Raw genomic sequence first — 24,648 nt, 5'->3', positions numbered from 1 at the left:
TAAGCCGAGCAATGGAGCCTGACAGAAACCAGATACAGCTGACGAGGCAGGGCGGAAGAGATTCCCCAGATACTCACAGGAAACGATTGCGTCCACATGGACCAGTGCGCAGTATGTGTGGTGTGATGTGGTGTGGTGTGTTGAACACTAGACCCATTTCAAGATTTTGACTAGTACCATCTACAACCAATATGTTATGCCCGTAAACATTTCATGCTTACTCTACTCTCGGTTACGGGAGAAGCAGAGATTTTTTGTGACCGCTCTTACATATGGGAAAGCATTGTGTGTACTTCCTCATTTGAGTGTCTTATTTCCTGATTGGACCCTTTGTCTTTGAATTTCCGCAATGTGCACTGCTGCCTGTGCAGGTCTGTCCCACCGCAAGGGCCAGCTGTTTGGACCAACAGCACATAGCATGCTTGAAGCACCAGCACTCGAGCTTCCGCCAGCAGTGAAACGAAGCTTGCCTTCAGTCGCTCTTGATGCCATGAGCCAGAACTGGACAGGGTGCCACCGGTACTACTATCGCTGCGTCGCCAGTGTTGCTACACTAGCTGCCAGTTTCCCCAGCAAGGTGTGTTCAGTTTGTACTTATGGCAGTTTCTGGCACTGGTAGTGCTCTTTTTGTATACAGTGAAAGCTCCTTATTTCTAATTTTCGGATAATTCAAACTTTATGGCTTGGACCATCCATGCTCCATTGAAGTCTATGCAAAAGCAGCCCGTTGATTCATCATCTTCATCAGCCTGACTATGCCCACTGCAGGGCAAAGGCCTCTCCCATGTCTCCCCAGTTAACCCTGTCCTTTGCCAGTTGCGGCCACGGTATCCCCGCAGACTTCTTAATCTCATCCGCCCACCTAACTTTCTGTCATCCCCTGCTATGCTTGCCTTCTCTTGGAATCCACGCCGTTACCCTCAAGGACCAGCGGTTATCTTGCCTTCGCATTACATGCCCTGCCCAAGCCCATTTCTTCCTCTTGATTTCAACTGGGATGTCATTAACCTGCGTTTGTTCCCTCACCCACTTTTTGATATCCATCGTTCAAACTGCACGCTCTGTGCTTAGGCGCACAGTCAACACAGCCTTGAGAGCAGTGGATTTGCAAGGCTGCACCATCTCTTTGGAGGAGACATGGTAAGGCAAAAGCTGTGTACAAGAATGGGGTCTCTTTACCGAGCTCAGTGGCAGCAACTAGCAGAGCAGCCTGGACGGGACCCGCGCTTCGAACCTTTTTTGCAGCAAGAGGTGTATCTGTGATGTTCCACAACACCGGCGTGAAATTCTTTTCATGGTCACGTGGCCACCCTTGCCTTGTGCTACATTTGTCATCTTCAGGTGGTTGCGCGTCCAGTCCAGACGGCTGTGTCATCAGCTGCATCACCTCCAACCATGGCAATGAATGGTACAACCAGCACAGATAGGAGCTGTTAGGAAGATAGGATAGGAGTAGATAGGAGGAGTTTCAGGTAGGAGCTAATGTTTGCTACGCATCTGTCATGACTTTCAGTTTTCTTTGCTCTCTGTGCCATGATTCTGTGCGGTTGGCTGCAGCAGTTGCCCCATGTACAGAGGTTGCCTGTGTGATGTACCACAGTGCTGAGATGTAGAAAGTCGTCAGCACCAATTAGCTCTGAGCCAATCAGCGGCACCTCGGAAAGGAACGGAAGTCAGAAAGCGACCCATAGCTTGCGCTTGTTAGTATGAACCATGGCACTCTTGACCCGCTGCTTGATTGAAAGTCACAGTTGGCCACACGTTGTTCACGACTCCGGTGCCCTGCACTGCACGAGTACACCCTGAACAGCTTGGTCTAGAGTTCTGAAGACAAATTGAAAGCTCTCCATCATATTCGAGCTTTAGAGCAGAATTGTGTTGACCGTTGCAAAAAAAAAAAAAAAATGCAGAACGTGATAAGGGCTGTTTAAACAATAAAGTAGGGCAATTTCCCTACCTGACTACCTCCCATTTGCCGTGTACTGCCATTTCTGTTCACTTTCATTAGTTTGAACTTCAGTTAATTTGAACTGAATTGGCGTCCCCATACAGTTTTTATTAACCAGCTTTTACTGTATTCCTTTTCATGGTAAACAAGGCAGGAAGAGGCAGTCAAAGGTTGCACCAATGGCATCGAGACACTGTGTGCAGCCAAAGGCATCTGAATGTTCCAGTGCATTCTGCAACTTGTCATTGTTGTTCCCTGGCACATTTTCACTTTGAAATCATATTAGTAATATGGGAAGAGGGCTGTATAAGGAAACTGGGCTAATGCTGATTTAATTTTCTCCCCATAAGAACTCTAGGCAACCGCATGTTCTTATGAGCAGATGGTTCTGTGGTTACATTTTCGCAAAGTGATGTAGTCAAGGGTTCGACGGCATACCGTCTGGTCAGGAATCATGGCTTGATGAGATTCACTGGTCACTGACCATGGTCAAACAAAAACAAAAATGACGTTTCGGGAGCGCTACGGCTCCCTTGTTCACAATGAGCAACCGGCTCGTCGTCCCGGGCTTTTTGTAGCGGTTAGTATCGTTTTCAGACATTTAGCGTAGATAGGGTGCAATGTGCCATCATTCTTATTTATTGTGTTAGGCGTAGTCTGGATTATTAGTGACTCGAGATTTCGGCGGGCTGATACATTCTTTTCTGTTGTCACTATATCTGCTTCGTCCCAGTTAATTTCATGGCCAGTCTCTTGCGCATGCTCCGCAATTGCGTTCGTTGTCGCTTTTCCTCTTCGTATGTCGTACTGATGTTCTTTCAGGCGTCTCGTGAGATCTTTTGTTTCGCCTATGTAAACTGATGAACAGTCGGCGCTGGCGGTTTTGTAAACTACGCCAGGAAACTTTGCACGAGGGAGCTGATCTTTCACGTTTACCAGCTCATTTCTTATCTTGCTCGTTGGTACATGTGCAACATGGACGCCGTGCTTGCGGAACATCCGCGCCAGCGCCTCGCTGATCCCTGATATATACGGGATAGGGGCTCACTTTGGTTTCGGTGCGTCGGCACTTTCGTCTTCCCTGGCAGTAGGCTTCTTCGATGGCACCAATCTTCTTTTCGTGTTCCGAATGAAGGAAAGCGGGTAGCCGTTTCTTTTTAAGTCATTTTCCACGGTCTTCATTTCGTGTTTTAGGGCTGCGTCTTCACTGCAGACTTCCCTGGCGCGGTTGATTAGAGATGCAACCACTGACCGCTTGTGACTGACTGGGTGCGCTGAATTGAAATTTAGGTATCTTCCTGAATGCGTCGGTTTCCGGTAAACGTTAAAACTAAGACCAGTCGGAGTACGTGTTACCACAGCGTCGAGGAACGGAAGGCAGCCGTCGGTCTCTTCCTCAACAGTAAAGTTGATTGAGGGCTGAATGGCGTTGAGGTGATCGAGGAAAATGCACGTGTGCTTTCGGTCTATGACGCAGAAGCAGTCGTCCACATACCTAAGAAATACTTTTGGTCGCGGCTGGAAGGTGACCAAAGCTTTGCTTTCGATGGCTTCCATAGCGATGTTAGCCGCTGTGACCGAGATGGCTGCCCCCATTGCTGTGCCAAAGGTCTGTTGGTAGAAGTTGCCGCTGTACGTAAAATATGTGTTGGCGAGGCAGAAATACATTTTCGCACCAAATAATTTGTTGCAGGGCTCTTAGTGACAGATGCTGCGCTTTGAGAGCGGGTTTGTCAGTCTTGTTCAGTCACTAGAGGTAAACTAGTCAGGAATTTATTTGACTCTTTAGCTCATCTTGCCTGATGAGAATTTACCAAATAAATCGATGTTATCAGGTATCGTCACCTGGTTATTGTGCCTAGACGGTCATTGTTCAAGCTGTAGGTGGCTGTGAACTATGAGATAAGGGTTACCATGTCTGAAGTGCATGTGGGATTGCATCGATGTCCCTCAAAAGCAGCAAATCATGTTAGGAGGACACGTTTTTCTTTTGGAGCACAAAGCAGGTTGAGTTCAGATTCTGTATTAGTTGTAATGACACTGGTAGACCTAGGTACTGAGGCTGCCTTGTGTCTTTTTCACAGACATATTATGACTGCGGAACTGGTTTCACTAGTTCTCACGCTGTCGAAGTTACCAGGGATGATCATAAGTGGTAGCACCAAGCCATAGCTGCTAGGGTGCCTCAGTGCCCGCATCCTCCGGCTATGTTGGTTCAGCCGTCACTGGCCGTGCACTGCATTCTTATGCACATGCTGTGGTCACCATGTGGTGGTGTGGCAACTGAAATATTATGATATAACTGGAAAGAGGAAGTGCATGTTTGTAGCAGGACTTTAGTTTCAGCTAGTTGATGAACAGACATCATAAAAGGAATCAGACCCTGATAACCACCTCACCCAATCCTAGTGTTCCCACCTTCAGGGTGGTCAATGACCAATTAGCTGACTTTGATCTCATGGATTAGAACTCGGCCAATTAGTGACCATGGAAAAGAAAATGCGTCCTCAAAAGTAATAAGTTATCATCAGCCATCATCATCAAATTATATAAACGTCATCAACTGCAAAAGGTACTTTCCCTGTGCGTATAACTTGACGATGATGGAGTTAATACTAACTTTTGTGTTTCCTACCCCGTAATGGTGATCACTGGTGTGTCTTTTCAACAGCTATAGCTGTAACTGCATAAGTAATAGCGCCTTACCGCAGCCCAGCTGCTAGCGCTTCGCTGTTTTGCACATTTGCATGTTGAATATTCGCGTAAGTATTGAATATTTGTAAAAATATTCCATTTGTGTTCGATTTGGTTCTCTCACTGATTGATTTGTATTTGGTTCAGTGGAAAGGCTGCTATATTCATATTCAATTCGGTTTGGAAAAATACTGTTGACACACCTCTACCTCTTATTATTGTTAGTCGACATTTTGCATAATTTATTTGTGGGGCCAGTTTTTTCACAAGCTGTGTATGATTTGTGAAAAATGGGGAAATTAGGTCCTCGCGAAAATAACTAATTTACAGCAATGTCTTGAATGTGAACAGTAAAGACCACCACAATAGCTCTCGGACAAACAGCCACGCGTTCCTACGGCAAGCATGGAAATGTTCGAATGTGAAATAGGGTGGGCCCTTGAAGGACATGCGACCGGGGGCATCCTTGAACCGAGTGCCCCCTCCCCTCTGGCAGCGTAATCCTAGTAGCACCCTAGAGCCCTGGGCAGCTTATTGCTGCACTTGTGGAGGGCTTGTTAACACGCTGGACTAAAGTATCAAAGAGGAGTCAATTCAATTTCAATTCAATTCAATTTTATTCAAAACCTTGAGGATGTTGGGTGCGCCGACAAAAAGCCAGAGAGAAGGCTTGACAGAGGTCGACGCACCCTACAATAACTTGACAGCAGCACCAGAATGTTTTACAGTCCACGGCAAGTGAGCACACAGGGAAAAAAAAAAAGTACAAATCATGAGTAATAATCTCCGTAACACGAAGTGCCGACGGTACCTAAGGTTACAGCAATTTAGATGCCTTATTTAATGAGCACGGAAGGGTATAGCAAAGCATTTGGCGACCGTGATTCGTTTGAGTTTTTGGTACGAAACCATGTGAAACCAGTAAGGGTGGTGTACTTCTGTTCTTTACATTTTAAGTTCGACAGGTTCATCATAAATGGATTGTTTTGTCTAATACTTGTTTTATACCGCCTTAACAGTATACTTTCAAAAACTTGTGGGAGGGGGGTAATGCTAAGAGATGCAAAAATCGGTTCGGTGTGTTCAAATCGTGAAGCAAAATCATCAGTCGGAGGCACAAAGGCCACCTTCCTTCCTTGCGGGGAACCATATGCTCGGGTCGTCCAGAGATGCTGTCTTGCCATCTAAGCCTTGAAAATCATCAGACGCAGCAACAAAATCTCTCATCCCTGCTGCTGTCAGCAAAAGGCAGAAAAAAAGAAAAAATCTCTTGGGCCTGTTGGCACAAAAATGTGCAAGGATATTTGTGCCTTGGTTATGTACTGTCAATGAAAGAAGCTCTTGTTTCCCACTTTCCATCGTTTATTTTTGTTCCACGGATGGGGAGGGGTTATGTGGCATTGCTGCAGCTTGATATAGTCATCCTGATTTTTGTGAAACTATTAGTTGTTTAGAGTATCTGGGTCAGAGAATTGTGGAAAACTACCGCAGCATTGGCCTAGCAGTTTGAGCATCCGCCTCGCATGCGGGAGGTGGAGGGGCCCAGTCTCCAGTGCCGCCGGGTACCCTCCATGATACAATGGGTACTAGCTTCCCCTGGCCTGCTGCTCGGCTTATTCAGGGTGAAATGCTTAGGAAATTGGTCCTTGACCCCAGTTTGCATCACTACTTTGAGCCACGGCGGTCTGTGGCCACACATGCCCGTGTGCCATAAAAAAGTCATCATCAAAATGGTGGAAAACTGTGATGTGCTTTTTGTTCCATCACAAGTGTCTGAGTTTCACAGAAGGTGAGCTGAAAAATATTAACTTATTTTGCACAACTAATTCAAATTAACTATTTCAAAATTCTCTGGAACCACTTTGTCATGTTAGAGTACAAATGCACAGAATTCCAGTAATAGCAAATATCTCTTCCAAGCTGTCCATCGCAGCACTGTTCTCTGCTAAGCCAAATGGGAGAGTCATGGCGTTGACAAGAGCAGTGTCTGCATCCTGGAAGCGGGGCTGGCCCATCGAGGCCCCCTAGTAGCTGCTAGCATGACTGCTGTGAAGGTTTTTTTATTATTTTTTTCCTGCTCTTATTCTTTATAGTCATGGATTTGTATGAGCAGATTCGTTTTTGTTTTTCTTAGCTTTCAAGAAACAGTCTTGTAGAGTGCATCCCAAGATGTGTGCCAGTGTAACAGGAAGTCCCTTGCCCATTTTCTTCACCAGGAATTTGACCCACAAGTGATGGAAAGGTGCTGTGGCTTCGTTGGTCACCTGGCTACTCTAGCTGTGGAAGACCGCAACCGTTCTCACAAGGCCGTCTGCAATCTGGAAAAGCTCCAGTGAGTAGATCAGATCAAAATGGCCACCACTTTTCAGAATGCGGCTCTTAGGTGCCCGTTCCTGGCTTGCTTGTCATCGTTGTTGTCACCGGCAGATCGGTAGAAAAGTGAAGAGCATGGCAAAGGATGAAAGTAGGGTGATAATGAAGGGACAGCAAGAATGGAAAGGTGGCGATGGGGTGGTAGTAGTACAAGAGATAGTTTATAGTTTTTGGGGGTTTAATGTACCAAAGTGACTCAGGCTATGAGGGACACTGTAATGAAGGGCTCCGGAAATTTTGACCAGGCAGAAGCGTAACGTGGAAAGTGAGGAGGGTATGGCAGGGGCAGGCAAGAGGAGTCGCTCTCAGTTTGCACCGGCTGTTGCATGATGACTTCTCAAATACGTTTACTGATAGTTGCCGTGCTTGCGTGCACCGCAAGGACCTGTGCAAAAAGCTACTGCAGTGGATGCTGTAGCAGGCAGATGGTCCAGCAACTCTTCTATCTTAGCCAGCATACATTGGAAGGTTTATGAAAAACGACACATTGCCTTGTCCAAGTGAGGCGGTTCCGTATGCAAAGATTTTGAGCCCTTTAATTGTCGCGAAGGTGCTTTTCTGTTTATGTTCAAATCAGCATAAGATCTATCACAAAGCTGCTAGTTGCAGCTTGAGCCAGCCATAAATCAACAGTCGAGCCATCAACAGTGGCCCACTCCAAAAGAGGACGCATCCTTTGTGGCTTCAGTGCTCCTCCTTGAAGCAGTGAGACAAGTACATTGCAAAGCACTATTCGAGGGAGCAAGAAACGTGGGAGAGGATGCTGCAGTCGGGCAAGGGTTGCACTACACTGCTCTACACCACTGAGGAGCATCCATTCAGTGCGATAGTTCAGAGGCCTTGTGCTACAAAGTGGCAGTGCTTTGCATTGTACTCTCAGGGTAGCTTCAGTGTCGTCCACGTTTTCTGTCTCAATATGTTGCAAAATCAAATTGTGCTCAAATTTCGCATTAAGAAGTATACTGTAATCATCATTCAATTTTTCCTCGCTATGTTCTTTCATATGTGTTTAGGCACTTAGCCGCTTCTCTGGAAGAATCTTCAAGAAGTGTGCTCCCACAACAAAGTTTCCTGGATCGCTGGAAGGTGAGTGTGTGATGAGCAATTTTACTCTATGTCTGTGTCCTAGCTTTATGCCCACCTTTCCACCTTGAGTTTAGTCTCATGTCAAGCATAAGGAACTACCGCATCTCCAAAATTTATGGTGCATGCTGGAGGACAATTTTAGGCCTACTTCCTAAAGAGAGCTACTACTGAGACTGTGTGGCAGGCAGCAACTAAAGCAAACTTGGCTGCAATTGTATACCATTGGTATGACTGGCAGTCCAAGTGGCTGCTCAGTGTAGCGGTGCTTTTACTTAGTGTGATAAAAGCTACAGTTACTTTCAAGTTAAAAATATTTGCTTTTGTGTTCATGATGTTTGATTTTATTTGTACTAGTTCCTTTAAATTTAGGTATGTTTCACTGCCTTTTCCTTCTCACATTAACCTTCTTGAATCTTTGGCTGGCAGGGTAAGCTGTCCTCAGCCATCTTCCAGAGCAGCTGCCGGCTGGAGCAGACACTGACGCTGCTCAGGGCCTGGCCTCAGCGATCCGAGCCTGCTGAGGACTTGGTCGGAGAGGCTGTTACCAAGCTGCAGCCACACCTGGCATTGCTGCAAAGATGCGGGCAGCAGCTGGCACACCCGGCCTTCAAAGGTTAGGCTGGACACCTGAAGCTCAAACAAACATGATAATATGCATAGTAATAGCTGCTGCCTGGGCTGCCCTGGCATCTTTGAGCCTACAAGAACATGGCATAAGAAAAATTTTTTAATGTTTTAATCATGTTTGTGTGATAATCCATCTTCCCACTTCAATATGCTCTGAAGGCAAGCAGGGTCAAGCTGCAGCATAGCTATACTTTCTCTGGTATAGATTGTAGTAGTTTGCTGGTAGCTGGTAGTCCGAATGTCTGTCTGCATCGTGCAAGTACTGTTTGTATCAATGGCATTGCAGTAACTGTTACTGTATGGCCATGCTCATCAACCTGTCAGCAACCTGGTCATCATATTTTAGAACAATGAAGCAAATGAAAGTGCATCCCAGAGTAAAATAGCACAAATTGGGCTACGTACATATTGTAATTGGTCACTAGTGGATGTTGTGTTTGCACTGAACTTCCTGTGGATGTCGTGCTCTGTGCAGGAAAAAGGTCCCAAATTTTCTCATACTTTAGGCTTTAGGGAATGACTTTTTTTTCAAGAACTAATATGACATCTTCTCTGCAGCTACTGCGGAACAGGAAGAAAGCATTCGATTGTTCAATAATTTTGGCATGATTATAATGTGAGGGGTGACTTCCGACCGCTACTATCAGTTAAAAAACTCGCGTTACATTCGACCAAATGTGGCAAGGTGCTTATTAGTAAATTTTAGGTAATTAGTGGGATAATTAGCATGGTCCCATAATTGCTGGTGTTCATCGTATCTGCCTTTGTTTTTAAGAAGATTCTCTTCGAAGGCAAAATTCTAGAGGCCCGTGTGCTGTGCAATATCTGTGCACATTAAAGAACCCCAGGTGGTCGAAATTTCCGGAGCCCTTCACTACGGTGTCCCTCATAGCCTGAATTGCTTTGAGACGTTGAACCCCAATAAACCAAACCAAACTAATCTTCTTTTTTGACCACCCTATATTTTAAAAATTTCCAAATTTTCGCTGAAGCACCTGGTACATACAGTGTATGACTGTGAGTTGATCGTTCCAAAGGCACATCTGAGGTTATCATTTTCAGTGGGGCGTCCTTTGAAATGTTAGCACTTGCAAGGGGTAATGGTGCTCTGGTATTTCGCTTTAGTTTGTAACACTTGAAAGCTGCACTTAATTCAGTATAAATTTTTTTTTCACTCTTTTCCTTTCAAGGAAAAGGTAATGAAGTCGTTAGGGAGTTTTGTGAAAGGGAATGTGCAAAACTTTGTGTTCATCATTGAAAAGGAGCTAGTATTCATCATTATGTCACTGTCTTGATGTGCAGATGTCCTCGGCCACCCGAGCACAGAGCTGCTTGGAGGAATTGTGGACCAACTGGCTGTTCTCGGTCAGGATGCTCGGCAGATTGGCCAGACCTTGCACCTGCCACTAACCAAGAGCCTGCAGGAGCTTGCTGAGCCCCTAGTGGCATTGTGTGAGGAGTGGTGTGAAGCGGAGGTTCCAGAACCTGAGCAGCTTGACAGTTCTGCCGGGGATGTACTGATTCAAAGGCTCCTGCTTGCAGTACAAGCCCTGCATGCAATGCTTGGTGCACCTCAGAAATCTCCTCCAGAGCAGTCGCTTCAGCACCTAAGGGAAAGCCTGTGGCAGGCCTTCGACAAACTTGGCCTGGAGCGGGTAGGGCGTGCTGCAAGCCGTCTGGTTCGAGAACTTGCACAGAATGGCACAAGCACCAATGCCAGCAGGTTGAGGCAAGTGCAGCAGCATTCAGCCTTCTATCTTCCTTCCCAAATAGGACAGAAGCCAACAGCCACAGAAACCAAGGGGCACAGGGGATTTTTTTTTTTAAGTTGTTTATTTTGTGGTGTTGATCAATTTAGAATATTACTGAATATGTTATCGTTTAAAGATAACTGATTAGAAAAGCAGAAGAAAAAACAACCACCTGCCGCCGGTGGGATCCGAACCCACGACCTCCGAATTACGCGTCCGGTGCTCTACCTCTGAGCTACGGCGACGGCTGTCAATTCTGCTTTTCGGGGGTATTTGTGTTTACAAGTAACCTAACCTTGAGAGTGTTCATCAGCGCCACCCACGTTCATAAGCGGCGGACGTAGAACGTCCTGAGTTACCGCAGGTGTGACGTAGAACGTCATCGAACGGAGAGGGTGGAAGCTGCGTGAGAACCCTCTTATGCTTCCTAAGGCGTCAAGGCTGCCAGAATCGAGGCCCTCGCTAAGCAATTAAAGGGACCATGAAACAAATTTATTGATATTATGTAAAGATAGGCAATCCATCACTCGTCACTCCAGCGCAAGAATTTTTGAGCTAGCATCAATAACAACGAAGTTATAGGCGATTAAAAATCACCCTCCTCCTCTCCCCCCTCAACTCGTACGCGCGGGGCACCATAAAAAAATAAAGAAAACAGCTCCGGGACTGGGCTCCGCCCATGAAAACGTCATTCGCTGACGTTCGGTTTACAACTTCCGGTTGTCGCACTCGCGAGGAGCAGCGTGCGTCGGCAGCATCTCTCCGGTCTCGGCGCTTTCTTGGATTGCGGCGCGCGTCGGGTTTCTTTGCTAGTTGGCAGAATGGACCCGGACCTGTTCCCGGCTCACACAATGTTTTATTTTTTTGTGCGCTGGTTCGGCCGTCACACCGATGCTGCCAAGTCTTGGTGTGAAACACCGTGCATATACTGAGCCTAGCTCTCGAATGATGTTGGACACCCGGCTGCGGGATCGCAAAATCGCGCCGCCTGACTTAGAACACAAGGAACATACGGTATTACGGTCGTAAAACGGACGGGAGAGTCAAAGAAGGTCGGGACCGAGTCTGCATGTCGAAGCAGCAGCCGAATGTGAACAGCAGCAGTACGTAGCCGTCAGGCCAAGGCCCTCCGCGACAGCTAACGCTTCGAATTCGTCCTGTGCCCTAAGTAAATGCGGCACCTTTTTTTAAGTTCTCGTAGATAAAATTGTCTTCCATCGCAGATCATATCGTGTAAACGTCCATACCGATCGCTGTAAACTGGAAACTCACCTTCCCGGCGGGAAGAAACAGTGTCGGCAGCGACTTCGGTCGAAGCTTCAGGTGCTTGACATTCATGCCTGACTATCGAACGAGCGCTGGATTATAGTAGTAAGCGTCAGGTGCGAAGTGTCGACCGCAAACGCGGAGTCTTCGGCGTGCGTGCGACGCTGGCAGTCCGATGCGCTCCATCCAGGCTGCTCGCTCACGCACGTCTCTAGGAGTAACATGCCTGAGTTCAACACCTCGCCAGTCACTGGGTTTGCAGCCGACGACACAGCAAGGCGTATTCATCTTGGGCGGTCGAAAAAGGCACTGCTAGTGGCTCCCGAACTCGCGACAGAAAGAGGCGGCAGAGGTAAATTAAAACCATATGCGCGAAGGCAATGCCCTCGCTCGCGCTTGCCCCAGGGGGTCGCGCGGCAGCTCGAGCAGACGATTTTCACCGCTACCGGAAGTGTGCCCGTGACGTCGAAGCTGCCGCGGCTCTAGCGAATGACAGCGTGTGGTGGCCTGCCGACGTCATGGGACTAGTGACGTCTATCTTCCCGGTTTTGGTTTCAGAATTGCTCCCTACGAAGACACCAAGCGGCCCGCGAATTTTGAAAAACACGGTTTTTAAAAATTCATAAGAAATTGCCGGCTGAGTTCCGAAGACTCATACTTGGTGTCAATGCTTCTGAGCATCACTTCTAACATTTACAAGCGGCTTTTAATTCTTTTCATGGTCCCTTTAAGCAAACAAGGGAAGGGGATGAGGGGCTCGTTATAAATATGACAGAAGCCAACAGCCACAGAAACCAAGGGGCACAGGGGATTTTTTTTTTTAAGTTGTTTATTTTGTGGTGTTGATCAATTTAGAATATTACTGAATATGTTATCATTTAAAGATAACCGATTAGAAAAGCAGAAGAAAAAACAACCACCTGCCGCCGGTGGGATCCGAACCCACGACCTCCGAATTACGCGTCCGGTGCTCTACCTCTGAGCTACGGCGACGGCTGTCAATTCTGCTTTTCGGGGGTATTTGTGTTTACAAGTAACCTAACCTTGAGGTGACTATGTCAGGGCTGCTCCCGAGTCTTGTAGGTGATGCCTTAGTTGCCGCATTCATGGGGTGACTGTGCTCGGAGGTGACAGTGAGATGAAATTTTACTTTATTGTTTGACTGCAGTTAAATTCTGAGTGTGGAATTGTGAAAAAGATAGAGTAGCTTGAAAATGGAAGGGGAGTGTTGCTCCTAGCATCTTCAGTGTTATGCAAGAGGCAACTGTAAAAATTTCTGAATTAGGCCACAAGCAGTACAGTCAAACCTTGTTGTAATGAACGCAGATACAGTTGAACCTCTATATAATGAAGTAGTACTTTTCAGAAAAAGCTTCGTTATGTCGCGAACTTCATTGCTTTGAGGTGTTTGTCTTTCAGTGCCGCAAATGATATCACACGTTCCCGTTCCACTATATTTTCCCCGCGTGCATTTGAGAAGATATTGCAAACAATTTTAGGAGAAGCGCCAAGGAAATTGAGCGGCGAGATGAGTTCAGTAAAGCTTCGTTACTTCAGAATTGCATATCTCAAAATATCGGTTTAGTTGAAATTTTCTGTGGAGTCGAGCTGCTCCCCACGGCACCGTGCATTTATATTACCCTTTACCTCGAAGTATTTTCTCAACGAATTGCGGATATCTCGAAGTCTTGACTGATAGCCGGAGGTAAATGCCGCCACTGAATAAATATCATGAGCTTCGTGCATTGCTGCAGTGACTGCCACAAAGCGGCCACTTTCACCGAATACAAAACCAAGCGGCGCTGCGGAAGTCTATTAATGGCATCAAGCAGCCCCTGCAGCCCATCACATGCTCTCGCGGGCTGATGGGAATTGGACGTGCAAGCAGGAAGTCCCCGCAAAATAGCACAGCTGGTTTGGCTTGCTTTGTGCACTGTGACATTGACCGTGTGTGCACACATGCCGGATGCAATTTACCAACCATTGACTGTGTCCACACTTCACGGGATCGGCCGTGATGGTGTGTTTTGGTTTAAGGTGTCTAACGTTTTAAAGTGACTGTCACGGCTCCGAAAGGAGCGCGAGGCACCTTCCCGAACCAAGGCAAAGGGGTTGGAGCTTTGACGCCCAGCGGTAGCCGGTTTATGTTCAGCGCCGTGAATGAGTACAGAACCACGAAGTCAGTCTCCGAAAATAAGATGTATTCTCAGTATCAACCGCAGGAGACTCGGACGCAAGCATTTACAAAAAAAAGTGAAAATAACAAAGCACAATAAGTAACGGACAAGAAAACTAGTAATTATCAATACAAGTCAAATTTTAACTAACAGGTTACATGCAGGTTGCACACAGATATCGAAAATTACAGAATAGGAGTGAAGGGAAAGTTCACAGTCAATTAGGAAACGGTCCAGCGAGCGCGGCGGCAGTCCACTCACAAAGACGACGCAGAAGGGGAGCTCTCGAAGGTGACGGTCCTTCCGGAGTCCTGTGGCGTTCTTCGGAGTGCGATGCGGCGGCGGCTCGGGGAGTCCGGAGTGCTCGGAGGCGAGAGGCGCACTACTGTTGTGTCCGACTCGGGTTCTTGTCCAGCCGTCGGTTGTCAACGCACAAGACACTCCCTCCCATCCAATAATTCACTCTAAGGGACAGCCCCCATAAAACAAATACCCATAAGCGCACCATGCAGTCGATACACAAAGGACGGAGCACGTAGGCTCCGCTCCTTCCACTATGCATGGCCGCCATTTTGAGGGTGAAAAAAAAAAGTAGGACAACCAAAAGAATGGTCACGTACGCCAACATCTTCTGTCCTGCAAGGGGGCACCTTGCAGGCGAGGAAAGTTAAAAAGTTGAAAAGGAAGCCCAAAGCTTTGGGCCTGTTAGGGGTGACTTTGAGCTCGAAAACCTAACACATATACACAACAAGCCGGGTGTGCTTCCCCGCTCGCGCACTGCGGGGGGGTCTGCCTAACTGGACGGAAACTAACACGCGAAGACGACGCGCACGTACTCGCGCTTTTGCGACGATCGACCAAGGCACAGACATACAGGATACATTGACATGTGATATCAACAAACTCTAGAACTTACAGATGCTTAATTACCCGAAATTGAGAATATACAAATGCGTACCACTTTTGTGACAGTGACATTGGCAATGAAGGATGCTACAGTGGAGGGCTCTGGAAATTTCGACCACCTGGGGTTTAGAAGAATGTGGTTAGAATGTGGGGTTTAGAAGAATGTGATGAGGGGCTAGTTGGTTCAACATTACAAAAGCAAGAACTGCACAAAAAAAAAAAAAGGACGGTACGAGAGAGAGAAGCACACGGGATGGACGAGCGCAGACTAACAACTGCTGTATTGCACCTACGTCTCCTTCCTTCAACAACATGGCAGTATCCAATACAAATCAGCTTAGGGGTTGTTTTGCAAGGTGGAAAAGGTGTTTAGTTTTTATCATTTGTGTACGTGGTGAGCATTTGTAGCTGCACGTGCGTGTGAGAACTGTCTTGTAAAATTCATTACCACAAAAGCATCTATGAGCAGACAATAACAAGTATATTTGTTACAGCAGTGTTGAAAACTTTTTTATTGTTTTATTTTTGTTGTTATATCCTGTTGTTATGACTGGTATAGTATTTCCTGTTTTTTTTTTTTCTAGTTTTGTTTATAGCCCAAACAATTAAAGCTAGCCTTCGGATGAGTTCAAACCATCTATAGTTGTTTTTAAGAAACCTGAGGTGTGTCTTCCAGCCATTAAGTTTGTTTGGTTTTACTGGAAGCAAAGTGCTATAATATGGGTACGTTCGCTTGTAGAAAAACTGTATGGTTCGAGGTTTCATCTCGTGATTTCCCATGTTCCTCCCCAGTGCACGACTTATGCCACTGCTGCGGCAGTACTTGGGGATGGCTCAGTACCTGGTGAACCTGCAGCTTGCCTACCACAGGACGGAGCTCAAGCTGCTGCACGTACTTGCGTCCGTGTTCATCAGCCTCGCCCAAAAGGCAATTATTGCGTGCTTTTTGTTTTATTTGTTTTTATTTTACATTTTTCTGAGGAGAGTGTATAGGTGCCTGGAGCAGTTTTAGGAACATGGAATGCACAAAAATGCTGAATTATTGCGCCTGGAGGTGTGACCCGATATTGAAAGGTGCACTGTGCAGTTTGCAGAGAGAGTGGTGAGCACACCCTTCAGTCTACCATGTTCAGAGAACTCCTGCCGTCACCTGTGCTTTAAAATGCATGAGCTGCCATAAAAATCAAATATTTTGAGTAAATGACAAAATAAGCTGCCAGTTTCTGTTAGACTCATTCTCATTCATGCATGCTTGTATTCTTGTATGCTTGGTATCATGAATTAGTAGGGTTGAGAGTCAGGGAATCGGGGACTCAGCAACCACATATGAAGCTGGTGTTTATTGCAGGATTATCCCGCTAGTTGCAAACATGTTAGTGACTTTCAGTATTATGCAACAGTACTACAGGACAGAACAAGAAGGGACAAACAAACTGCATAGAAGAGCACAGTCTGTTTGTCCCTTCTTGTTCTTGTATTCATCCTGTTTCACTGTTGCATAATAGTGAAGAAACACCAACTAGCCCAAACAGCCATTCTTCTGCATGTTAGTGACATTCTTTGCGTGCAGGAGCTTGTGAGCATTTGATGTGGTCAAAGCAGCTTTTGTCGCATAGAAGAATGTATTTACTGATAGGTTGTCGTGTACCGTATTTACTCGCATAATGATCGCTCTCGCGTAATGATCGCACCCCCGAATTTGGTTGGCAAAATTCAGTTTTTTTTATTCCCCGCGTTATGATCGCACCCCGCACTTGCCGCGGCAATTTGTCGACGATGTCGAGTCTAGCCGACGATGATTGTACTTGCTATCTGTCTGACAGATGGCACGTGGAGATTGCCATCTTGCTCGGTCAGCATTGCAGCGGCAGCCGCCTGTTGGTTGACCTGCGGTCACACGGGCAGTCTGAATGTGGTTATGCTTAACTGCGGATACCAAACTTAACTGCGGTTATCTCGTATAACGGTTCGCCGTTGTCGCAAGTCTCGCCACCGTTCTGGGTTGCAGTGCAACGAACGAAGTGACGCGGTGATCCGGCTAAACTTTATTGTTCTCGTAAATAATAAGCCCTGGGATACGGGAACGTAAAAAAAGAATTCTCCTTGAGGATCGCGGTCCTGTATCGAGTTGTTGGTAGGAGTAATAACTGCGATACAAGCTAGTTTTACGTTCGCAGCCGCGTCGCAGCTGCCGCCGTTGCAGCACGAGTGACCCGATCTGCTTGGCCAGCTCCGCTGCGAAGGCGTCGCTGAAACCGATCGTGTATATTTCTTTTAATATGAAACAATGAGGTTGTCAGTAAGGCAGCGCCATAAGTAGAACATTCATTATAGCGTTGGTCAATTCAAAAGCGCCGTCCACTGTGGCTTCGATACGAAACAAGTTAGGCCTAGCGACGACTAGGGAGTACAGAGCGCCGTCGTCCGCCGCGCTCGCGGGCGGCACCATTGCGGTAAGCGCGCGCAATCCAGTGCTCCGAGCGTTGCGAACGTGTCACCTAAGTACACCAACAATGCGGCAGGGAACGAACATTTTTCGGCGTAACGGCGGTAAAATGCGTAGCTTGAGCGCCGCGGGACGTTGCTGTTGTACGCTGTTGCCGCACTATCGGATGAGATCAAAGGTCGCATAAAAGCGCCATCGCGCAGCACTATACACACTGCCTATTTTGATGCGTTGCTCTTTGAACGTGATTTAGTGCAAAGAAAGTACGTTCTTGAAGTGGGCCAGCTCTTGCGCTTTTCGCGCTCTACCTTCTCAGTTAACGACGTAAGCCGAGATCGCTTCGCGATAACCGCGTTTAGCGGCGTAATCGCGGGTAGCACACCTGTGTGATAAGGGTTGTCTGCTTGCGACTTGTTCGCGTTTTCGGTGCTCAAAAATATTTTGCAAAAAATTTACCCCGCGTAATGATCGCACCCCTAAATTTGCGTTAATTTAAAAAAAAAAAAAGTGCGATCATTATGCGAGTAAATACGGTATATCATTGCCATTCCAACTGTCTCAGCTTTCATTGTACCAAGGCAAAAAACTTCATGCCATAAGTCAGGGGTTCTCAAACCTATTTCTGCTGTCTGCTTTTGTGTGTTCTGCGAGCATCCATATTGGCCTGTCCCCACTTCCCAGTACACTTCAGGTGGGCCTGTGTGAAGCACGCAGTACCTGGTTTGTTGAAACTCATTTCAGAGCATTGTTTCTTCTGAGCTCGTTCCTCAATTTCAGAATCTTGGGCACTTGCGCTGACAGTTGCTAACGTTCCAAGGGTGTGCCGGTCGTCGCCGCCAGGAGTTCTTGCACCGGGCTTACCTCGGGCACGGACATTCCGGTGTTCACCATGTCAGTTCTGTAGGACGAGCCCCCTCTTGTTAGGTTTCGAGGTTTATTTACTAGACCGAAGTCACCCCATTCACACACTTTCCCGTGCTGCAGTTCACGCTCCAATCGTGCTCATGCCGCACTGATATATATCCGCCGTGACAGTCCCCCCCTACTCACACCAACCACCACACACCACGCACATGTCTTCCTGCTGATCCTTGTGCTCCCGCACCGCCTTTGTCCGCACCGTCTGTCTGTCCCACAGTGCCCAACTGTGACACCTGATGGCGCCACTGACGCTGGCCCTCATATCAGTGTTGGTGCCTTACGCAGCACAGAGTTTGGCAGCACGCTAAGATGCAGCATGCCAGTAATGGCGCCATTTGTTTATATTTTGACAGGGGCGCCGGCGCTAGTGGCAGCATTCCAAGCCACTACTGCACCCAGCTGCCCCACTGCGCATATGCTTAGAATGCCAGCAAGATGATGTGGAAAGGGGCGTGACGCTCAAGGCAGCACGTGTTACACGCACTTGTGCACGTCGCAACCGAAAGTGCAGGCTACACCGCCGAGCTAGCCGAGCCCAGACAAGAAAAAAAAAAAAACGTGCACGTCTCGTCAGGCGTTGTTTTAGGCGATTCAATAGTGTCAGCAGCGTTGGAGCAAATCTTTGCCTGCGGCGAGCATATTTGCTATCATAATTCGGCTTTTTCGCAAGATGTGGCACTCTCTGGGGAGTGGCAAAAATTTGTCTGCTACTGATTGAAAACAAATGCACATGGGAAATGTAGACACGATCTGGTTCCGCAAAGAGCTAGCTGCGCCTGGGAAGTGGCAAGTGTGCGTGTGTGTGCTGTCCAGCTGTCGCCACTAATCTCATGCGCCTGTCATTAACATGAACTGTGCATGCACAGTAGGAGTGGGCAGTTATATTTGCAACCAGTTGAACTGGAGGAGAAGAGGCACGCATCTGCAGAGCGGCCTTGTGAAAAAGTCGGATTAGAACAAAAAGTGCCGACGCTGCACTAATGCCGGAAGCAGCAGATAGCCAGTGAAAGCCAGATGAGGTGTCATGTGATTCTGTGCACAGCACAGCGTGAATGCGGGGGAACATTTGTCCTGTGACTAGTTTTCTACATTCTTGTCTTAGGGTTAGAGGTTGGTGTGAGCATGAGTTAGTGATTGGCATAGAATCAAAAACTGATTTCTGAAAGCAAAAAATAAAAGTGAATGAAACTTCACTTACAAAAGTGAACGAAACAGCGGGAAGGGTCCATTCACAAGCAATACCGACTGATTGTGGCACCTGGTTGTGACGGGGTGTTCCTTGGCACATTTTGAGGGCTTTTGGAGTTCATCACGGTGAAAAAGTTTGAGAACCCCTGCCATCAGTGATTGTGACATTAATTAATTGTAGCAGCTCAGCACAAACTTGGTTGACATCATTTGGCTAGATGGCCAGCTTTACTCTTAGCAAGTACTATTCGTATTCACAGGTAAACAGGTACCTCCTGGTATTCCTGTTCATTCTTGCCTTGTCCTATGGCAAATATCTTGGAACAGATCAAAAGTATTGAAAGCTTGCTTCTCTGCATCACACCAGGGCCTGTGCATTCCTGAAGAGTGGCGGGAGGAGATCGAGAGAGAAGGAGCGCCAGAGTTCCAGGAACTGGAGGATGGCGGACTAGGGGAAGGACAGGGCGCCAAAGATGTCAGCGACCGCATTGAGTCCGAAGATCAGCTAGAAGGCCTCCAGAATGAACAGGAGAAACAGGACAATGAGAACCAACCCAAGGTGAGACCTTTTGGTGGATCGTTCACAAACAAGGAACCCAGGCTTTCCGCTGCACTTATTGCTCTTCGTGTCTTTGCAGTTAATCTCTTCAATCTTCTGTAGTGTGATTAGCCTACTGATAGCAGTGAACCAATTTATTCGCGCGTCTTTTCTTTCCTTTTTCTCTTTCCTCTAATCTTTTAACTCTCCTCTATCTGCACGTGGCAGCGGTGGTGGCTTGGCTCGAGCCAGTAGGCAGGCCCATGCAATTTCTTTTCCATCCTTCTCTCAATCACAACAACAACAACAACAACCAATTTATTCAGCTGCATTTATTTTTATTTTTTTATGGTTGCAATTTTTCAGACTTCACTTTGAGGTTAAAAAATCATTTGACAGTCATATTCCTTTTTTAACGGGAACTATATTGTCTAATGAAAGTGCTTGCATGCTCTGGTGTGTGAGTGCAGGAGGAAGAGAACGGAGTGGAGATGTCCGACGACTTCGATGCTGTTGCTCAGGATCCTGAGGATCATGAAGGCAACGAGGAAAAGAGTGATGATGATGACAAGGATGACGAAGAGGAACTTGAAGACCAGATGGGGGATGTACAGGCCAACCAGGAACTTGACCAAGAGGTCTCTTGTTTACTATTCATGCTGTATTGTGCTCTGTTTGTGCTCTACTACAGTTTTAACCTCTGCATGATCCTCTGCAAGAGGCGTGACTAGAAAGCAAGGGAGCCAACAAAGGGAACTGAGGCACCTGTAATCCACCTGAAACCAATTGACCTGACTGTGTCATTTTTACTTAGTACCGATTATTTTTACTTAGTATCTGAAGTGACATGAAAACTGAGGGGTGGAATAGTTTTTTTTTTTATCTAGGGAAATTGTGGACTTTTTTCTTGTGAATGGGGGTGGGTGGAGGCTGTAGCTTCCATGATAAAAATTCTCATTGCCACTAAGGTATTTGTAACCCGGAGAACAAATCTGTCTTTGCTTTGTAGCTAGTGAAATGGAGAAAATATTCAAATTTTATTGTAGCAGAAAGCAAAAACATATATTGCAATACATTTCTTGTCGTAGATTTTTTAAAATGTGCTTTTAGGTTTATCCGTATTTGTCGAACATGAGTCGGCTCATTACTGAGTTAAGGAAGACTGAACCCATTTTGTGAACCAGCATGGTGAACCAAGTTCAGATAACTGACTCAATTGAAATGTTTTAATTAGGGCTGTGTGAAGATTTGACATTTAAAATGTGAATTCAATATGTTTGATATTTGGTTAATTTTCTTAGAAATCTATAATCGAGAATTTACAAATATTCGAAAACTCCCGAATACTTATCAGCAACCAGCAGTTGTACACCACGCCAGCTTTCAGAAATTCAACCATGGCAAACCCATAATACCAGGGCACATTAATCTGACTATTGAGAAAAAATACATAGGTCCTCTTCGCTTTCTTCTCCGGTGTTTATCACATGAAACGATTGCATTTGGATGCTGACCTTGACTTCATGCAAAATTCCACAAGTGGGCTTTCCCACATGGCACCTGATGAGAACAGGATGGCCAATCACCCGCTTTGAACATTCGCTACAGGAAAGCGCACTGTTTTCTCTGATATTGTGTTTCCATAATGTGTTACATACTTATCTCCTGCACCCATGGTATTCATCCTCTCACCTTCATAACTCTCCTAGTGTGAGCTCTGCCATCTTGTTTTGGTCAACTATGATATGCGGGAAAGCCCACTTGCAGAATTTTGCATGAGGCTCCAGGAGAGGTGAGTCGAGGTGCCACAACATGGCAGGCGGTCATGTAAAAATCATGCCTATTGAATGGTGCATTGTAACCCATGCATCATCTCTTGAGTGGGTGCATGCGCTTTCTGCCTGTCCCACATCTAGGAAACTTTGTTGCCGCTTGATTTGTTGAAAGCCATGAAATGATGAAGGTACTGCTTAGTTGCCACCATTTGAAGATTATACGTGCCCTCTTTCCGGTGGCAGCTCTGGGACAAGGAGGAGGGCGATGAACCTGAGGAGGCAGGTGACGAGAAGGAAGAGGAGGAGGGGGCCAGTGGTGAGGCCTGCAAGCAGCAGCCCGAACTGGCTGCACGAGACGAGTCGGCTGCACCGCAGAATGAGCAGCCACCACCTGCAAGTGCCGACGATGACGGCCCATGTGATAACCCTGAACAGCCCCCACCTGACACAGACTTCATGAACCCAGAGGTACAAGCCCTACATGTACTGCACTTCTCTATTTTTTTAAAGGAAGGTGTGCCTTTTATGGCAGAATCGCTGCATTTTTTGTGTACCGGTTTGCATTCATGGAATTCTGTGCATCGGCTCTTGTGTGTGCGAAGCTGTTATCAGCTTTCTGCACCACGTGACACATCCGATTATGAGTATGTGCTGTATCACTGGAAAATGCATTTTCCAGTGATACTGGCAGAGTCATTTGGTACAGGTGCTGTATTGATGCAATATAGTGGGTTAATATAGCAGTGACTGCAAAAGAGTAATAGGCATGATACAGCACCTGCAGTGACAGGCAAGTGTGTGCTGGCATGCTGACTGTTGTGTGCTCTGCTAACGCACTGGCGGTATGCGCGGCTGTGGATGGGGGGATGTTGGCGCCAGTCTGGCAGGATTCTTTTCCTGAAATGGACTGGCACTGTATCGTGTGTATGCACTCGATGTGCAGCCATGCAGTCTACGGTACTCTTTGCAGACCACGGCATGACCGTACAGGAGGAATACAGATGGAACTGGCTGCAGTTTTACATTCTGCAGTGTAGTGCAACAGTGTGACAACACTACTCTGGAAACATGAAATTTTATTAGTGCATTGCTTTGTCAGTGTGTCCTATATAAAGGGACAATCTACTGACTTTTATTGACAATTTCTTTTTTGCGGCAATTGTAAGCCATTTGCCCAAAGAAGCGAATATCGGGCTGTGGTGCTGAGAAACTCGGCAAAAAATTTAAAACCAGAGTTGTGAATAGTTTAAATTTCTATTATGAATCAATTACACTTGTTATTCGGTTCATATTCAGTTCAAGAAATTAGTATTCAAGCACCGCAGCAGTGGCCTTGTGGTTTGAGCATTTGCCTTGCATGCGAGAGGTGCGGGGTTTGATCCCCGGTGCCACCGGGTACCCATCAGTGATACAATGGGTACAAGCTTTCCCCTGGTCTGGTGCTCGGCTTCTTTAGGGTGAAATGCTTGAGAAATGGGTCTTGGATCCCACCTTGAGCAGAAGAAAACACTTTGTGCCATGGCACTCTTTGGCCGAGAGGTTCTTACGCCATAAAAATTGATCATCATCATCATTTAAGAATTTTAGAATATATAACAGTGATTGAATAGTGTGCAGACTTTCATAAATCCAACCTCAACAAAACCACAATATCGGAGCAGATTAACTGGTCCTCTGCACGTAAAATTATCTATCGTTGATTTCAACAGTAATGTGATCAATAAAAGAATGCAAGGTGTAACAGTGTTTAATTGGAGAGACTCTGGTTCATTGCTGCAGGTATATTTTACAGAAGCATTGCCTTTCTCCATATCTAGAAGTATAGTGGTCGTTTAAAACACTACAAACAGTGGCACAGAGTCTGTGCAATAGCAGCCTTGGTTGCTTATCTTGTCCAGGAACCGGAACCCATGGAGCTTCCTGAAGGGATGGACCTGGGATCTGATGCAGAAGATGGTGCCAATGAGAATGAAGAGGAACAATCCGAGCTACCTAACGAGGAAGAGGCTGCTGTCTCTGACAGTGAGGAGGCTGCTGGTGACGCAGATCAAGAAGAAGCCGGTGGCCCAGAGGAAGGAACGCCTGAAGAGCAGGCCGCTCCTCCGCTGGACATGCAGGATGACAGTGTAGCAGGTTATTGCCGTGATTCTATTTGAGCTCATTGAGCATGGCTTCTCTCGTTATCCTTGTTGTGATGTATTGTGCATAGTGGCTAGTAGCGCCACTTTCCACTATGGAGGCAGAAACAGTAAGCAGCATTCCTGGTGCCCGAGGGTGTTGTAGTGTAGTTTGGACAAAGGTGCATGGGCTCTTGTGCGTCTGGGAATATGTACAGTACAATTGAATGAAGCTCCGAGTTGAACTGCTGCATGTCAAGCATGCATTGCACGTTTCTGTGCTGACATCTTACATTCGTGTAGTTATCATATTTAATATTTTAGTGAGTAATTTTGTGTGTTTCATTCTCACAAATTCATGAGGAGTGAATGGAATGAAGGCAGTTAAAGTCCCATGAAAAGTGTGCGCTTGCATTGCTAGAAGAAGTTGTATGTAGTGGCAAGTTTGTGGGCTACCGTGGTTCACGTAAATAGCTAGGTTAACTTCAGTCACTGTATATTCTTGTTCCTTGTTGTACACTGGATCCCTTATTTACACACATCACAGCAGTGTGCCTTATTTTTCGTTCAGGTGATGCATCTACCGAAGCTGAAAATAAAGGCACTGGGTTAAATGCCAGTAATGCAGAACAGGGCTCGTCACTTGAAGAAACTGAACAGGAGGAAGCAACCGCAGGTCACGGTAAGCAAAGCCTTTTTCTTCTATTGGGCTTTCTGCAACATGTGTACTTGTTCCTTCTGTGCATCTCACTGGAACCATGATGCTTTGTTATTTTTGTGTGTTGATGCCATGTGGCTGTTCACAGTTAATCTCGGTTGAGCACAGCTAATGTTT

At 46.5% G+C, this 24,648-nt stretch overlaps 1 protein-coding gene across 5 annotated transcripts in view; it reads left to right on the top strand.

Moving 5' to 3' along the window:
* Positions 1-24,648, top strand: part of LOC149359076 (midasin) — a 147,938-nt gene that overhangs the window by 119,377 nt on the left and 3,913 nt on the right. For all 5 annotated transcript variants that reach the window (XM_089571243.1, XM_089571242.1, XM_089571245.1 and 2 more), the window contains 11 exons: positions 372-577; positions 6,859-6,974; positions 8,029-8,101; positions 8,528-8,714; positions 10,031-10,457; positions 15,621-15,756; positions 19,751-19,942; positions 20,392-20,559; positions 21,940-22,164; positions 23,595-23,829; positions 24,385-24,495. In XM_089571243.1, coding sequence (XP_089427369.1) covers positions 372-577; positions 6,859-6,974; positions 8,029-8,101; positions 8,528-8,714; positions 10,031-10,457; positions 15,621-15,756; positions 19,751-19,942; positions 20,392-20,559; positions 21,940-22,164; positions 23,595-23,829; positions 24,385-24,495 — 2,076 coding nt within the window. The remainder of the gene's footprint in view (positions 1-371; positions 578-6,858; positions 6,975-8,028; positions 8,102-8,527; positions 8,715-10,030; positions 10,458-15,620; positions 15,757-19,750; positions 19,943-20,391; positions 20,560-21,939; positions 22,165-23,594; positions 23,830-24,384; positions 24,496-24,648) is intronic.

The sequence above is a fragment of the Amblyomma mixtum genome, chromosome 2, assembly GCF_055824585.1.
Source record: "Amblyomma mixtum isolate Tamu chromosome 2, ASM5582458v1, whole genome shotgun sequence".
Taxonomy (NCBI): Eukaryota; Metazoa; Arthropoda; class Arachnida; order Ixodida; family Ixodidae; genus Amblyomma; species Amblyomma mixtum.
The sequence above is the reverse complement of the archived record's forward strand: the minus strand, read 5'-3'. Positions and strand labels throughout refer to the sequence as shown.